Source organism: Colobus angolensis, unplaced genomic scaffold (genome assembly GCF_000951035.1).
Source record: "Colobus angolensis palliatus isolate OR3802 unplaced genomic scaffold, Cang.pa_1.0 Scaffold8, whole genome shotgun sequence".
NCBI lineage: Eukaryota > Metazoa > Chordata > Mammalia > Primates > Cercopithecidae > Colobus > Colobus angolensis.
In genome coordinates this window covers 15,943,375-15,959,680 of record NW_012121820.1, presented here as the reverse complement: position 1 = coordinate 15,959,680, position 16,306 = coordinate 15,943,375, and the positions used below count along the sequence as shown (strand labels likewise).

At 42.8% G+C, this 16,306-nt stretch overlaps 1 protein-coding gene across 1 annotated transcript in view; it reads left to right on the top strand.

Moving 5' to 3' along the window:
- CTNNBL1 (catenin, beta like 1) overlaps positions 1–16,306 on the top strand; it is a 177,636-nt gene that overhangs the window by 134,432 nt on the left and 26,898 nt on the right. The window contains exons 12-13 of the mRNA XM_011929066.1: positions 10,479–10,576; positions 12,638–12,718. Of these exons, the coding sequence (XP_011784456.1) occupies positions 10,479–10,576; positions 12,638–12,718 (179 nt within the window). The remainder of the gene's footprint in view (positions 1–10,478; positions 10,577–12,637; positions 12,719–16,306) is intronic.

Sequence of the window (16,306 nt, the reverse complement as noted above, 5' to 3'; positions counted from 1 at the left end):
AGGTGGCCCTGCAAGGTCTTGCCAAGATGTGGGCCTGATGGTTGGAGTGCAGGGACCCTTTCCATCCTAAGAATAGAACTCTGGCTGACCCATGTGTGTCTTTCTTAAGCATTTGGGCTGTGGAAGGCAGGTACAGGCTCTGAAGCTGGGTGGGCAGAGCGACCAACCAGGCTGGGCCAGTAGGTAAATGCCAGGCCATCAGGATGATGGTGAGGGTCTGCTTTTCATAGTCCAACGTTCATATTTATCTGTGATCTGCACCCCGTCTTTCCAGCCTCATTACTTTTCATCCTTCCTTCCCTCCTGCGACATTGATCTCTTTCCAGTTCTTTGTCCATATCCTGTGCTTTCTAATTTAATTCTTTACTTCATGTTGGTCTGTCTGCTTGGAATATCCTTGCTGTCATTTCCCCCGCTTTCCTGTACCTGTCCTTCAGGTCTTAACTCTGATGCTACCTTTCCTACCGTTCTTAGCTCCTCTGGCTGGGAGAGCATTTTATCCACCATTAGTTTCTGCCCCTGTCATTTTCTATAATGTAATTTTTTGTATTTATTTAGGAGATAGGGTCTTGCTGTGTCACCCAGGCTGGAGAGCAGTAGTGCAATCATGGCTCACTGCAGCCTTGACCTCCTGGGCTCACGTGATCCTCCCACTTTAGTCCCCCAAGTAGTTGGGACCACAGGAGTGTACCACCATGCCCAGCTAATTTTGAGAGGCAGAGTTTCACTGTGTTGCCCAGGCTGGTCTCAAACTCCTAGCCTCAAGCAGTCTAACCAGCCTTGATCTCCTAAAGTGCTGGGATTACAAGCATGAGCCCGATTGTAATTTTATTTTTTTTTTAATTTTAACAGCTTTATTGAGATTGACATATGAAAAATTTATATATTTAAGGTATACCACTTTTTGTTTTGATATATGAATAGTATATATTATAAAACGATGACCACAATCAAACAAATTAACATATCCATCATCTCGCTAGCATTTTCTGTCATGAATCTTAACACACTGTAGGATTCTTATACCTATTTTGTGAGTAAATGAGTGAGTCTGTCCCAAAGATTCCTAAAAGCCTCCTCCTGTGACCCAGCTCCACTTGCTAGGGCCTCCTCTTCCTTTCTGGTGAACAGAGCCTTCCCCTGCCCCGCCATATTAAAACTTCAGCAGAGGTTCCAGCAGGACCCCTCTAGAATCTGGAGGCACCTCTCTTGGCACAGAGGTTGAGAAAGTCAAAGTTAGGGATTGTTACTGTGCACCTTGTCACTTTTTTCCTTCTATTCTCCCACTCCCACCCTGGGAGACTTGTTAGTGTACATAGGACTCATGCTCCTCAACGTACCAGGGGGTTATGTCCCAAAAAACCCCATCGTGAGTTGAAAATATGGTAAGTCAGATATGCATTTAACACACATAACCTGCCAAACATCATAGCTCAGCCTCGCCTACCTTAAACATGCACAGAACCCTTACGTTAGCCTACAGCTGGGCAAAATCATTTAACACAAAACCTATTTTATTTTTTTTAAAGTGTTGAATGTATCACATAATTTATTGAATATTGTACTGAAAGTGAAAAAGTGGTTGTACTTGATGTACAGTTTCTACTGAATGCATATTGCATTTGCAACATCGTAAAGACAAAAAATAAGTCAAGCCATCGTAAATCAGGAACCATCTGTATTCCATTTATCCCTGACTCCAAGAATGTGGCCCAGTTCTAGGCTCCAAAAACTAAGTGTGCCCGTAGAACCCCAAATCCTGGTTTCTGTCCACCAACTTTACCACTGAAAACGTGAAGCTGCTAGCACACGGCCACTCACCTGCCAGTGTAATACATCCAGCCCTGCATCTCTCCCAGAGTCTCAGAGGAGAATGTTTTCCTCAAGTCTCAATTCTGACCTCTTAACTTTCAGTGTGTAGCCACTACTTTTCAGGCCCTCCTCTTTCCTACCCCAACTGAATTAGGGGCTCTTCACATATGGGCTGAGTATTTTCCATGCATGCCAGGATACTCTATTGTAGTTGTTTATTTCTTAGCCTTAATCATAAAATGATGAGCTTCTCTAGAGTGGGCTATGTTTCATCGCTATTGTCTTAGTACTTGCTACATTGCCTGGCACATAGTAGGTACTCAGAATTTTGAGTAAAGGGAGGGCTGGTGATATACCACTTCATGCCCTGTAATTATCCTAAGATTATAAAACTCTAGAAGAAGCTAATCTTCATTTCTTTACAGATCACACATTGTATTTTCAGTTCTTGCAGGAAGACCAAAAGGCAAATGATTATCATGGCCAAGTACATTTCTTTTTATTAAAAGATAGGACCATCTCTACTTAGATGTGCTGTGTCCATCACCTTACTAGTAAATAGTCACTACCCGCCTTAGCACTGTCTGCAGGTCTCCCAGAATCTTGTATTATTTGGTGGCTTTATAGCCAATGACACACAAGCACTTTATTTTAATTTATTGTGAGATTAGAGAGTCTGAGCGAAGTTGGCCTTGCTCCATTTTAGGGTTAGAACAAATCTTGAGTTAGAGAAAATAGCCCTACCAGCTGAGAAAGCCAAGCAATCTAGGTTTCTGTTTTTCTCAGCAGGAGCTAGTTAGGATGACCCAGGCTGACTGAAACATGTTCAGTGGTAGACATGTGATCAGGTTGCAGTGTGGAAGGAGTTACCTGGTGATCTATGACAGGTGCATAGGTGAACGAATCCCTTGTGGTTCTCTTTTTCAGTACAACAGATCTCAAACTGCTGTCTGTTGAGTGCCTACTATACACATATCTCATTTGAAAGAATGAATTTAATAGATGGGAGGGACAGCCTCATCTTACAAATAAGAAAACTGAGATTCAGAGGCTAAGCTCCATGCTTATGGCTTAACCAGCTAGTGAGTGCCAGAGACAAGATTTGAATCCATGTCTCTCTGATCCTAAAGCCCCACATAAGATTAATTAATTCACTTGTTGGCAGTCTGGAGCAGATCCCAGAAGTTAGTGTTCTCCATATGCCTGTGTGCCTTTTTCAGCAATGGAACCATAATAGGCCTACTTATAAGCCAGCCTGTCTGTGGATAAATAGCTCTCCTCATAGAGAATGGGTAATGTTAACCAAACACCTACTAGAATGTGGACCATACTTTTTTTTTTTTTTTAAAGAGTAAGGATGAGAAATGCCAGTCCATCCCACTCTTCACAGAAATGGTGCACACCATTTTGGCTGGTTGGAGTGACTGCCACAGTCTGTGCTGTTCTGGAAAGACATCTGATTTGGGTGTACTAGATCAAGAATTCTTAACTAAGGAGCCATCACTAAGAGATGTGACTGCTCTGAAACTCCATGGAAAATGTTACATTTGTGTATGTGTTTTGGGAGGGATACGCATGCCTCCATGTTCATCAGTCTCGCAAATGTCTGTCATGATTTGGAGGGAAAAAAATGCAGATCTAGATTCCAGTGGCCCACAAAGGTACTTTGGACCTGAGGCAAATCACATTCCTTCTCAGGGCTATTGTTTCCATACTCAGAACCCCAGAATCAGATCAGAGATTTCTAACCCTCCTTCCAGCTCTGAAAATTATGAAACTTGAACTGCCCCCTGGAAAATCAAACTTTTAGCCCTCTCACATAGAAACAGCCATCTAACCCTTTGTTAATCACCCTTGAGAAGCCCTGAAGAGAGCTGAGCTGGGGGAAGGGAAGGCTAGAGCCTCCCTCCAGGCGGTTTCAGTAATTAGTGTCTGTCTGAGGCAGCCAGTTGTCTGACTGTTGAGCAGGGAGCCCAGCAGGCAGGGACTCTCACTGGCACAATTTCAATCCTGGCTCTCTAACGCTCCACCTAGATGCCAGGCTGCCTACCTCCCTACCTAGGGATTTGAAAATGTAGATTTGCCTAGCCTTCCCCTTGGTGGAGCCGTGTTGCTTCCTTGTGTGTGTGTGTGTGGGTGTACACACGTGTGTGTTTTCTGCACTTCCTGGGCCCTCCTTTAGAGGCTGTTCTCTGCAGTGGGAACTACCACATCCACCCCGTCTGCATTGACAGCTCCATAACCATCCTTCACCTCCATTTTATCCTGTCGAAATGACGGAGCAGCTGAGCAAGTGTTGGCCAGCAGATAAACCTGTTATCTCCCTTGCTCCCTGTGCCAGCAGCTCTCCGCATCTCCTTGGTGCATGAAAAATTGACACCACCTTGGGCTGAAATCTGTTCTTAGGGAAGCTATATTTATTAGTAGCTAATGAAACTTGGTGTGTGTATATATGTGTAAACTTGGGATGGCTGAAGTGTTTCCCTATCTGGCAGGCACCAGTAGCCTATGGCATGCCTCAGCATCCAGATAGAGAGGTGGAAGGCCATAGGCATCAATTGGCCTTAAATACCAAACAAATAGGTAAATGTCATTTATTCTTAGTATACCATTGCAATTGATCATGGTATATCTTGCTCCAGACTGGGGTGAGCCGTGGAAATGCATGCAAGTGTCATCTGCTGCCAAAGAAGTTGGTTATTCTATTTATTACATTTTTCTCTTTGAAAATTACAGCTCCTGATACCCTCTCTGCACCACCAGCACCCAGCCCTCCCTCCCCCATCTCGTTGACGTATATAAAGAACATTCTTTTGCAACTCTTTCTCATCCATCTTAATCAGCAAGATTAAAAGAGAAAATTACTGAGAAGTTCTGGTTCAGTATTTTTGTGAAACTGCCTGAAACCCAAAGTCTCTTCTTTATTTAGACTGTGGTAGAAATTGCTTCTGCAAAGACTAATTCTGTAAAATAGAGAAAGACGGTTGTTATTCATGTCTTACTCCATATGGCCTTTTACTTCATTTTATTCTTGTTAAAACTGTTAATTTTTTAAATCCACATTTATATAGTGCCTGTCTTTTGGGCACAGTGAGCCCAAATATGAGGCATATTTTCAGGCTTTGCATGATCTCATTTACCTTCCTTCTTTAATAGCATTGATGATTGCCTTTTATATGTGGGAAATATAACATGGTAGGAAAAGCTTACAGTTTGGAATCAGGCAACTTAGATTCAGATCTAAGATCCAGCCACCTACTCAAGCACATGACCTTAAGTCAGTTAATCTTGCTGAGCCTTGGGTTCCACATTTATAAAATGGAGATGTGGTACCTTTTCCACAGCTTAGTTGTGAGGATTCAGTGAAAAAATTGTGTACAGACTCAAGCCTACTGGCATAGATAACCAATAAAAATGATGACAGTTATTATTATACCCTACTTATGTTCAAATAGGAATTTGAAGGAGCTTTCAGCAAAACAATATGGTGGCACTAAATCTTAGCTTTGAATAAGAATTTGTCAAAACACAAATGTTAAATTAGGGAACCTATTTGCAACATATATGGAAAAGGGTAATATCCTTAATTTATAAATATAGAGTTCATAGAAATCAAAATTGAACAAAGGATAAGGCCAGGCAGTTCAAGAAAAAGCAATACAAGTGGCCATTAAACATAGTGTGATGGTGAATTTTATGTTAAGTTGACTGGGCTGTGGGATACCCAAATCACTGGCACGACATTATTCCTTTGGGCTTGGGTTGGTACTACTCCATTGGCTTTCCTGGGCCTTCAGCCTGCAGATGACAGATCACGGGCCTTCTCAGCCTCCGTAATTGCACAAGCCCATCCCCTCATAATCAATCTTTTTCTGTATATTTTTATATTTCCTATTCTGTTTCTCTGGAGAACCCTAATACGCATAGGAAAAGATGTTTAACCTCATTCGTAACAAGAACAAACACATGCTAATCAAAAGAAGATCTCATTTTTCACCTTGTGGGTTGTCACAATTACTAAGTTGGATGATATGCAATCTGAGTGAGGATATGGGAAGACAGATGCTCATATATATACTAATAGTGGGTATGTCATTGATACAACCGTTTTGGAAGACAGTTTGTCAGTGTCTTTCAACATTTCATATGTAAATTTCTTTTGATGCCCTAATTCCACTACTAGGAATATGCTTTCAGAATATTTGTGCAAAAGTAAGCCAAAATATGTGGACTTGTATACTCACTGCAGCATTGCTTCTAACAGCAAGAATAAAATAACACAAAACTGGAAACTACCTAAAATACCCAGGAATGGGCGCTAGTTAAAATTGTGATAAAGAAGCTCAGTGGAATTCTAGATAGCCATTTTTAAAAATGAAGTATGTGTGCCGATATGGAAAGATATATTAGGGAATATTTTTATATATGAAACGCAGACTTCTCCCCCTGAAAATGTACACAAGGTACTTTGTAGTTTTTCTTGGGAGAGAAGAATGGGTTCGTGGAAGGAATATGGGAAAAGAAATAGTATAGATGCTCAATAAATATCAAGTACACATTGTACCTTTTCATGTGTTTCATTTTTACCTCATACATCCATTGCTTTTATTTTAAACTCCATTGGTAGGGGGTGAAGGGAATCAGTAACAACAAAAGAATAAAAGAAATTGCTTTCTGTGGTTGAGTATAAATTCATCTTTGAGCTTCCTAATAGCCCAGGCAAAGAAGGAACGTTGATAAGGAAATACAAAAAATGTATCAGGAAAGAGAAACATTTTCTTGATCTTGATCTCTGAAAGGACTGTGGCTGCTGAGGAGACTGGTGTAAACTCAGATCCAATGCTGTCTCTCCCCAGCTTAAAATTCACTGGTAGGCCCTTGCCCCTGTTCTCCATAGGCAACCTTTGCCTTCCTCACTGGCCTCCCCTCTGCCACATGGACATGGCACTCCATTCAAACTGATTCAAACTGATCTTTGCATATATTGTTCCTTCTGCCTGGAATGTTCTCTCCTTTTCTCTGTCTTGTTGCCTATGGCTCTTCTTTGTTTTTTAAGATTTTCAGTTGTTGGTTATGTCCCGTGGGAATCCTTGGAAGTCAGTTGTACCTCCTCTATGTTTCCCACATCCTATTTGCCTCCCTCAGTAATGGAACTTGTAACAGTGCTGTAATTGTTTTGTTTTCTTCACCAAATGAAGAGCTCCTTCAGGTTAGGGAGGCTGTGTTGTTTGTTTTTGGCCCTGAACACTCAGCACTTGCTAGGCACAGAGGTAAACTGGTCAGTGAATGAGGGAGTGAGTAATCCAAAGTTTGAGTTCTACTTCTTCCACCAATTAGCTGTGTGGACAAGTCATTTCTCTCTGGGCCTCAGGTTTTCCATCATACAATGAGAAATTTGGCTCAAATAATCGATGAGAGCTTTGGCTCTGATTTTTTTTTTTCTTCCTCTGTGGTTGTCAGATTGTCATGTATATAATACCAGGATGTTATCACCAGCTGTCATACTAAATAATTCCAAAGTTTCAGAACTGATCTTGTCAGAATTCACTGCATTTGTTATGGCCTGTCCCATATCTGTTCACCGGCTAAAGAAATCACAGCTACTTCCAACTTGGTTGGCACAAGGTTACATAGTTGATCCTGTCCCTCACTCTTCCCGCCCCTAACCTTCTCTCCTTGGCATACACAAAGGTTGGAGCACTTTCCCTGAAGTGCGTCTTCACAGATGTTCCTTTCTTACCCTACTTTCTCACCCTGAGCTGAGCTCTGTTAGCTCACCGTCCTTACCTTGGGTTCATGGGGTTTTTTATCTTCCTGTGGAGGCAGGGCCCGTTCTCTCCACTACTTTCTCCCCTCACCCCACCCCAGTGAGTGACTACAACAGATGGAGGTTCCACCAGCTCAATCCCAGCTTTACCTAAAAGTTGAGAGGAAGATACTGGGGGAGCCTGGGGTCTTGAGAAGGTGTATAATACCTCTGTCCACAGCATATTTTAAGAAAAATGTTATATTTTCAATACCTAAAAAAAATGGATTCTACCAATTAGAAATATGTTATTGAAATTGATGGCACCCTCAGAAAAAGCCATTTACCTACTCCCACATACAAAAACTCTTTAAGGACCATTTTGTAACTGAACAGTTTGAAAGCATATTAGCAATGCAAAGGTAGTATTGCTCTGAATTGGGGATAGGCATTGTATATAGAAGTGCAAAAGATACTTGAAGGCATTTGAAACATATCCAGAATTCAAAAGTGGCCTGTTTGCCCCCACGCCCACCTCCACCACTGAAAACTTTTATGTTGATAACCTGCTTTCTTCCCATTCATTCAGCAAGTATTCGCAAAACACCTACCATGTGCCAGACATTGTTTTAGAACCAGGGATATGGCAATGAACAGAGCAGACTTAAATTATCTGCCTGCGGAGAATTTGTATTCTAATTGAAGGGAGATGGTGAACAAAATAAATAAATAAATAAGTGATAGAGTATTTTAGAAAGTAACACATGACGAAGAGAAAAACAAAGCAGGTAAGACTTGAGAATAGCCATCTAAGGCATTGCATTTTTCAATAGGGTGGTCAAAGGGAAGCCTTGCTGAGAGGATGAAAGTGGAGTAAAACCAGATTTAAAGAGTAAGCCATGCAGATAATCTGCCGAGGAACATTTCAGGCAGAGGAAACAGCCAGTGCAGAAGCCCCGAGGCAGGAACAGCCTGACGTTAGAAGCAACATTTAGTCTGAGTTGGGGAGTCACTGGAGTGTTTTAAACAGACCTGACTTTAGGTGTTAACCTAAGGAATCGTGCTGGCTGCTCTGTGGAGATTAGGCCAAAGCAGACAAGGGTGGAAGCAGACGGACTCACTAGTAGGCTACTGACTATTCCAAGCAAGAAATGATGGTGATGTGCACGAGGGTAGTGTAGTGGCAGTGGTGGTAGTAGTCAGAAGAGGTGAGATACTGGATATGATTTGAAGGTAAAGCTGATGAGGTTTCTCGTGGGGCATGTGAAAAAGAAGAGAAACAAGGGCATTTTCACTGGTTTTGGCTAGAGAAACTGGAGATTCTGGTTGCCATTAGTTAGATGGAAACAACTATGGGAAACAGGTTTAGGGAGGAAGATCAGGAGCTTATTTTTGGGCATGTTACGTTTAAAAGAACCAGCCAAGCACAGTGGCTCACACCTGTGATCACAGCACTTTGGAAGGTGAAGACAGGTGGATTGCTTAAGGCCAGGAATTCAGCACCAGCCTGGGTAACATGGCTAAACCCCATCTCTGCAGAAATTACAAAATTAGTCAGGCATGGTGTTGTGTGCCTGTAGTCCCAGCTACTCAGGAGGCTGAGGCAGGAGAATTGATTGAGCCTTGGAGGTCGAGGCTGCAGTGAGCCCTGATCGTGCCACTGCCTGGGTGACAGTATGAGACCCTGTCTCAAAATAAAAGTTAAGGAAAAAAGATTGATAGTTGATAGAATATTAGGCAGCCAAGTGGAGAGGGCAGGTAGACAGTTGAATGTATCAGTCAGCATTCAGAGGACAGGACTGACCTATAGGTTCAAATTTGTGAGTCGTCAGCATATAAATGGTTTTCAAAGCCATAGGACAAGATGAGATCACCAGGGATGTGCATATAGATAGAAAATAGAAACCTTAAGGACTGAATAACTCCAACATTAAGAAATTAGGGAAATGAGGGGATGGGGAATGCTTATTAAGTGAAGAAAAACACACTGGCACAAAATTACATCCGTGCTATAATCAGAGAAGTAAGAATGCTTCCTTGTGACCCCAGTAGTCAGATGACATTCTTGGGAACCCAAGGTAACTTTGGCATAGGAAGATGCTCCTCAGTTTTCAAATAAACTGTTTGTTGTTCACACTGTGAGCATTTTATTTCAAAATAAACTTTGTTCTGCCATTTCTCCACGAGTAGACTTTTGTCACCTCCTTTTCAAGGTCATTATTCTTGATTTTTTGAAAGTTCTTTTTAAAGAAAAGAATCTCTTTACACCTGAAGCCTGTAATATACCCTTCAATTACCCTCTTCTTCCAAGAGTAGAAGAATAGTATTTCATAATAGAAGCTGCTAGGTTGTTGAACTCAGAAAGCCCTGTTAACTGTTTTGAAGTGCTTACAGTCCAGCCACCTTTAAACTTGAAGCAGGGGTGTTAGCTGCCCCAGAATGCAAGTGATAGCACTGGGTCCCTGTCATATTTCATATTTAATTCCAGGCCGTTTACTTGGGAAAGTTATAAGGTAATTTGAGAATTCAGTAGAACATGTCTCATCCATTATTTGTTCAAGTCATGGCTGGTGTTCATATTCTATTCACAGGTTATTTCTGTAAAGGCAGGATTAGTTTGAGATTCTGTTGTGGACAATAAAAATCAATTAATTCCAGATGGAAAAGGAATTCTAACTTAGTTTTGATTTACTTGCTCAAGTTGTGCTTGAGGATATCATCCCTTTTGAATATGTTTTTTGTGCAGTGTGAAGATTGGTTCGGTTTTTTAGTGACACAATTTAGGTTCTTGTCTTATTAATCAATAGCAGCAGTCAGAGAGGCCTACTTATTCCCCCCTCGATAGAACCAGACGAGGTGAAGAGAGGTAATAATTACTGCTCTGATCTCAGCATGTTCTCTTTTCTCTTTCCCAACCCAGAGCATGTCTGTTCGATCCTGGCTTCCCTTCTGCGGAACCTGAGAGGGCAGCAGCGAACCCGGCTTCTGAATAAATTCACTGAAAATGACAGCGAGAAGGTGGGTGACTGTTGGACTGTAAAGATGGGACCAGGACTGATAGAAAGGCTCTTTACCTGATGTGATCTGACAGATACTGGGTTGAGTGGCCCTACCCTAAAATTCTCTTTTCTAGCATCTGGGCCCTGTTGTTTTGCATGTCAAAGGCTTTTCTGATTATTCTGCTTTTCTCTCCAAATGCATTCTCCTGGGAGTAGTTAACACCTGAGGATAATACCACTAGTACTTGAGGGGGATTTTTAGACGCAAAGAGCATGGATTAGACTCGGATTTTTGTTGAGGGGTGTTGCACAGCATAGCAAAGTGATTAAGGGCATTGGCTTTGGATACAAACTTGAGATTTGAACCTGTTTTTGCCACTTTTGAGATGTGTACCACTCTGAACCTCAGTTTCCCCAGCTTCAACATGGAGACATCAATACAATACTCATCTTGAAGGGTCAATGGGAGGTGAATTAGATAAGGTCTTACTAAGGTGGTGGTAATAAAATGAAGATAATGATAAGGAAGTGGTAGAGCCTGCCCTAAATGGGCTATGGAAGCTGGGACCGCAATTACATGAGATTAGATGGATCAGGCTATGGAAGCTGGGAACACAGTGACATGAGATTAGATGGATCGGGCCATGGAAGCTGGGAACACAGTGACATGAGATTAGATGGATTGGGCTATGGAAGCTGGGAACGCAATTACATGAGATTAGATGGATATTTTATATCTTTATCTAGTATGCCAGATGATAGGATTTTTAACAGTAATAAGAGCTACCATTTATTGAGTGACTACTATGGATTGGATAATAGAGCAGATGACTTTCATCGTTGCATATATTCTCACAACACTGTGGTTTATTAATCCTTATATAGTTATTATTTGCATTGACAGGTAAGGCAGTTGAAGCTTAGAGACATTATGTAACTTACCCAAGAAAGGTTTAAGACTGTCTCTTTGAGCTACCTCTGACCATTTTTTCTACCCTCACCAGGAGTATAGCATGATGAAGAGGTCTTCAAGTTAGGACACGGAGCATCTTAGTAGTCACGTCACCCTGGTGACATCATTTAACATCTGTGCTTCAGTTTCCTCATCTTTAAAATGGGGTTTCCTACCCATCTTCCCTGCACACCTTGTCAGGTGTTTTTTAAGGTTTAAGGAAATAATGGTCATGAAAATACTTTATAAGCTGAAACATTAAGGTCTTAGGGTCATCAGTGTTGGCTAAAGAAGGTGTGACCACAGTCTTCTCAGACTGTCTGATGGCATGTTGACGGAACATCTCCTATTAACCAACCAGTATCAGCTCCTGGGTAAATGAATGCCAGAGTTGCCAAGGGCTGTGATGGTGCCAACCTGATAAAAAGATAAGTCAGGAGTCTGGGCTGGCTTCACAGTGTTTCTTCAGTCATTTTGGAGTCTTGGGGGAAAAAACAAAACTTTTTCAAACTCACTGAGTGTTCCTCAAGCCATGTTTGAAGCATGACTTTGCTCAACTTAAAACTGATTTTTAAGTTACTGCCAGGCAAAAGTCAGGGCCTTTTTTACAGTTGCTGAAGGAGGTTTTCTTGCTCTGTCTTCTGACTCAAAAGCAACTAAAAAGATTTGACTCAGGCATTTTTAAAGAAAGATCAGCTCTGGGGCAGAATCTGAACATGAAAGGTTTCAGTTTGAAAAAAGAAACTTCTGTAAAGTTGTAAGTGAATATCAAGTGTGTAACTTCAAGCTCCGTCTTTTGGCAAGAAGGGACTTGAATTTTTATTTATTTATTTGTTTTTAACAACGTGCATTCCTGGGAGTTCTAGAAGGGCTGAGAATGCATAGCCTCCTTTCGGGAATGGGCTGGTTCCAACTGCATTCATCCTAAGTGTTTGCTTTGTTCTGCCCCAGCCCTTTGATCCATTCCTGATGCGTCCCTAAGCAAAGCTTCTCTCGTCCGCTGTAAGGAGTGCCGGAGCAGGCCTCCCTTTGTAAGGAGCGACAGTGAGATGAATAGGAGCGCCACTGTTCTCTTGCTGTGCGTTGTCTTTCCTTCTCACTCAGGCCTGTGAAATCTCTCTCTTTCAGGTTGACAGACTAATGGAGTTGCATTTTAAATATCTGGGTGCAATGCAGGTGGCGGACAAGAAGATTGAAGGGGAAAAACACGTACGTATCCCTGTCTTTCTTTTTACCAGCTATTGACTTGCCTTCCATTTGGTTCCCTTTTGTTGCTCCTATCTCCCCACAGGATAGGTAAGGGCAGCAGTGCCATCTAACATGTTGTAAAAGGAGAGCAGATGATGGTCTGCCAAGTGGTTATGACTGTCCTTCTGACAACAGTGACAGCCTTTCAGGAAGACATGTGTGTAGTATCCATCCAGGTCTGACCTGGGAGTCTGGGTGGACAGCACAGGCACCCTTGACAAGAGCTTCTCTTCGAAAATCTGGCCAAAGTACAGGGCTCTGACCTGGTACCATGTTGGCAGAGCATGTCTTAGTACTCACACTTGCTGGCTTCTGAAATCCTGAGGGAGGCATGCTGAGGAAGGGTGATCACAGGATAGAGGAGCTGGAAGGAAACTGAATGGTCCTGGAACCCAGTTACCCCATTTACAGACAGAAAGCTGGAGACCTAGAGAACGGAAGCTCAGACGCATTGCAGCCAAGCCAAACCGCAGGTTTTGAAGGGCTGACTCTTGTTTTCTCATGTTGATGGCTGCTGAGAGAAGAAACACCTGCTAGACGTTTTTTCTTGAGGGGCTCTGCTTACTATGGTGTTGCCCCACCCTCTGTGTTTTTTACTTCCTTCCATTTTGTTCTCCGCCATCTCTGGCCACTGTAGCTTTCCATCTGTGTTCCTTAATCAGGGTAAGTTTTCCTGTCACTGTTTAATGTCTGATTCATATTGGCTCCCCTACAAGATACTTCTCAAGTCTTCAGTCACATTATAAAATGACGCCTGGCTTACTTTTTTCCAAGTCTACAGGAGACCTCATTTTCCTTGTGATCTTGTTTTGCTGCATCACTCCATCCTTCTTTTCAGTCTTGTCCTAAAGATACACTTGAGGCTTTTGAACTTCACTGGTGGAAGGACTAATTTTAGAATAGCCCTCCCCTCCCCTGTGTTGGGACCATCCAGCTAAGGCTTTCCTGTGCGTTGGGAATTATACCAGCATTTTCCCTCAGGGCATGCCTCAGGCCAGAGTGAGAGACTAGGGCTGGGGAGATGTGGGGAGACAGTGACCTTGTTATCTGTGTCCTGTTTCTCTTTGCCACTTCTTATCCACCTCTCCCCTTTCATAAAATGTACCTTCATTCATGAACACCAGCAGATAGGTAGCTGTGCTTTTCATTCTTGTGATTTCTCTATGATCACTAAACAGTAAGTCCTCAGAAGTTTGTGGATTGATTGAATTGATTAACTGGGGCTTTCTTCTTTTATACGGTGATACTACTGCAAGATAAAAGGCAAAGACTCTAAATTCTGAGGCTGGACTTTAGATACTAGCATGTTCCACCACAATTCTTTCATTCCAATTCACCCCAACCCCTTTGTTCTTTAATTAAACTTTCCGTTTCCAGCTTTTCTTCCCTATACAGTAACTTGGACATGAAGGACACTCAGTGGCTGTTAAATTGCGGGAGTAATGTACCCCTTCTCTTTATCTGAATGATAATTAGAAACAACTTGAAATTCCCTGGACTTTTGTAAAGAAACAGCCATTAGACAATTAGAACTCCAGCCCTGATGGAATCCCTGATGTTATCTGCTAGGGAGGTTTTGAGGGATGGCAAAAGGAAGACGTGGGAGTCAGGGGACCTAGGATTTAAGAGCAAGCACCACCTTTAAATCACTGCCAGCTATGGCTTGTCACTCTGCCTCATGTAGCCTCAGTTTCTGGGCTATAACCTGATACTGGGCAAGGTGATCCAACACCTCAAGCTTCCTGTTTTCCCTCATTCCCTCAGGTTAAGTTAAACACCCTTTGGTAACTCTGCCATTTTTGGACAGTGGAATGGATTAAAAGCACAGAGATAGGTTGGTCAGTGACTGACTGGTCTTCTAGATAGAGGTGCAGTCTAGTAGAAAAGGTAATCTTGCCACTTCTAGCTCTGAGGTCTTGGACAATCGAGGTGACCTTCCTAAGCTTTGTTTTCTCATCTGTAAAATTAGAATAAAAACACCTCCCTTTTGGGCCAGATGCAGTGATTCACCCCTGAACTTTGGGAGGCCAGACAGCCTACCTTTTTAGGGTAGGCCTAAAACTTTGGAAGGCCAAGGTGGACAGATCACTTGAGGTCAGAAATTTGAGACCAGCCTGGTCGACAAAGCAAAACCCCATCTCTTCTAAAAATACAAAAATTAGCTGGGCATGATGGCACATACCTGTAATCCCAGCTACTCGGGAGCCTGAGGCCCGGGAGTCACTTGAGCCTTAGAGGTGAGGATTGGAGCAAGCCAAGGTTGTGCCACTGCACTTCAGTCTGGGTGACACAGCAAGAACCTGTCTCAAAAAATAAAAACAAAACACCTCCTGTTAAAGGTTATTATGAAGACTAAGCATAAAGTATAAAAAGTACTTCACTCAGTAAGTAGAAGCTGCCACCGCTGCTGCTGCTACTAGAATTTCCTAGCTTCCTTTGGAATTCTTGTGTAACTTTTTAGTAAGGCAGGCAGTCCTTTTCCTGAGAGCATCCTCCTTGCCAGAAGGAGTCGCCTAGCAGAACAGAGTGTTGGCACCATCAGATGCTTTGTTTGAGATGCAGCTTAGACTTTTTTTGAGGGAGACCGGATAAGTGGCTGGGTGTCAGGGAGCAGCTTGCTCGTAGCTGTTAGGAAATTTGGCCTGCTTCCCAAAAGATTATCTATTATCAACATTGAAGAGAGTGTGAAATTGATTAGCACTGACGGAGAGTAATCGCTGCAGTCACTCTCCCAGCATTCACAGAGCTGCTGTGTGCCACGGGCACCGAGGCCCTGCCATTCCCTGACAAACATCTGTCTCCTTGATGCCAAGGCCGTTTTGCTGGGCACTGGCAAACATTCCAAGGCCATTAGTGCTCAGCAGCCTCAGTGTTATGCAGAGAGCCAGGGTGGGTAGGGGTGAGGGATGAGTTTGTGAGCAGCGTTTGCTGCCAGCACTCAGGTGCTATCCTAGCAGATGAAGCCGCCTCACAGGTGTAAAGTGACTTAGAACAACACGACCTCCTTTTCACCTCTGCCTCATGCCGTGTTCTCCCTGAAGTTGCAGACAGTTTGTCTCCTCACCCCCATTAAATTTGAATGTCCTACACCAATTGGGAGCTCAGCAAATATTTGTTGACTTGAACTGAATGCTTATTTTTCGGGCATTTTGATGACATTGACTATCAGATCAGTAATGAATAATCTCTCACATACCTCACCAAGTCTGCAACCAAAAAACCTAAGATAACAGGCTCAAGTACTGGTATTTTTATTGTCTCAGCCATCACCTTCCCTGTGAACTTCAGACTTCTCTGGGCGCAGTGCAAGTGCCCATGGTTTGCAGTTGACCAGGTCACTAGAGAGAATCTAGTCATTTGGCAAATGTTGATGAGGTGCCTGCAAGGGCAGGCACCGGCTGGGGGTGAGAAGTAAAAATGCCAAGAAAAGAATGGGCCTAGGGGTGGTGCTACAGCCAAGGACTGGAGGATCCAGGGAGTGGGGAGAGGTCATCTAAGGCTGGAGTCACCCTAAACTCTAGGGAGGCTAGTTTTGTGGCTGAACATTCG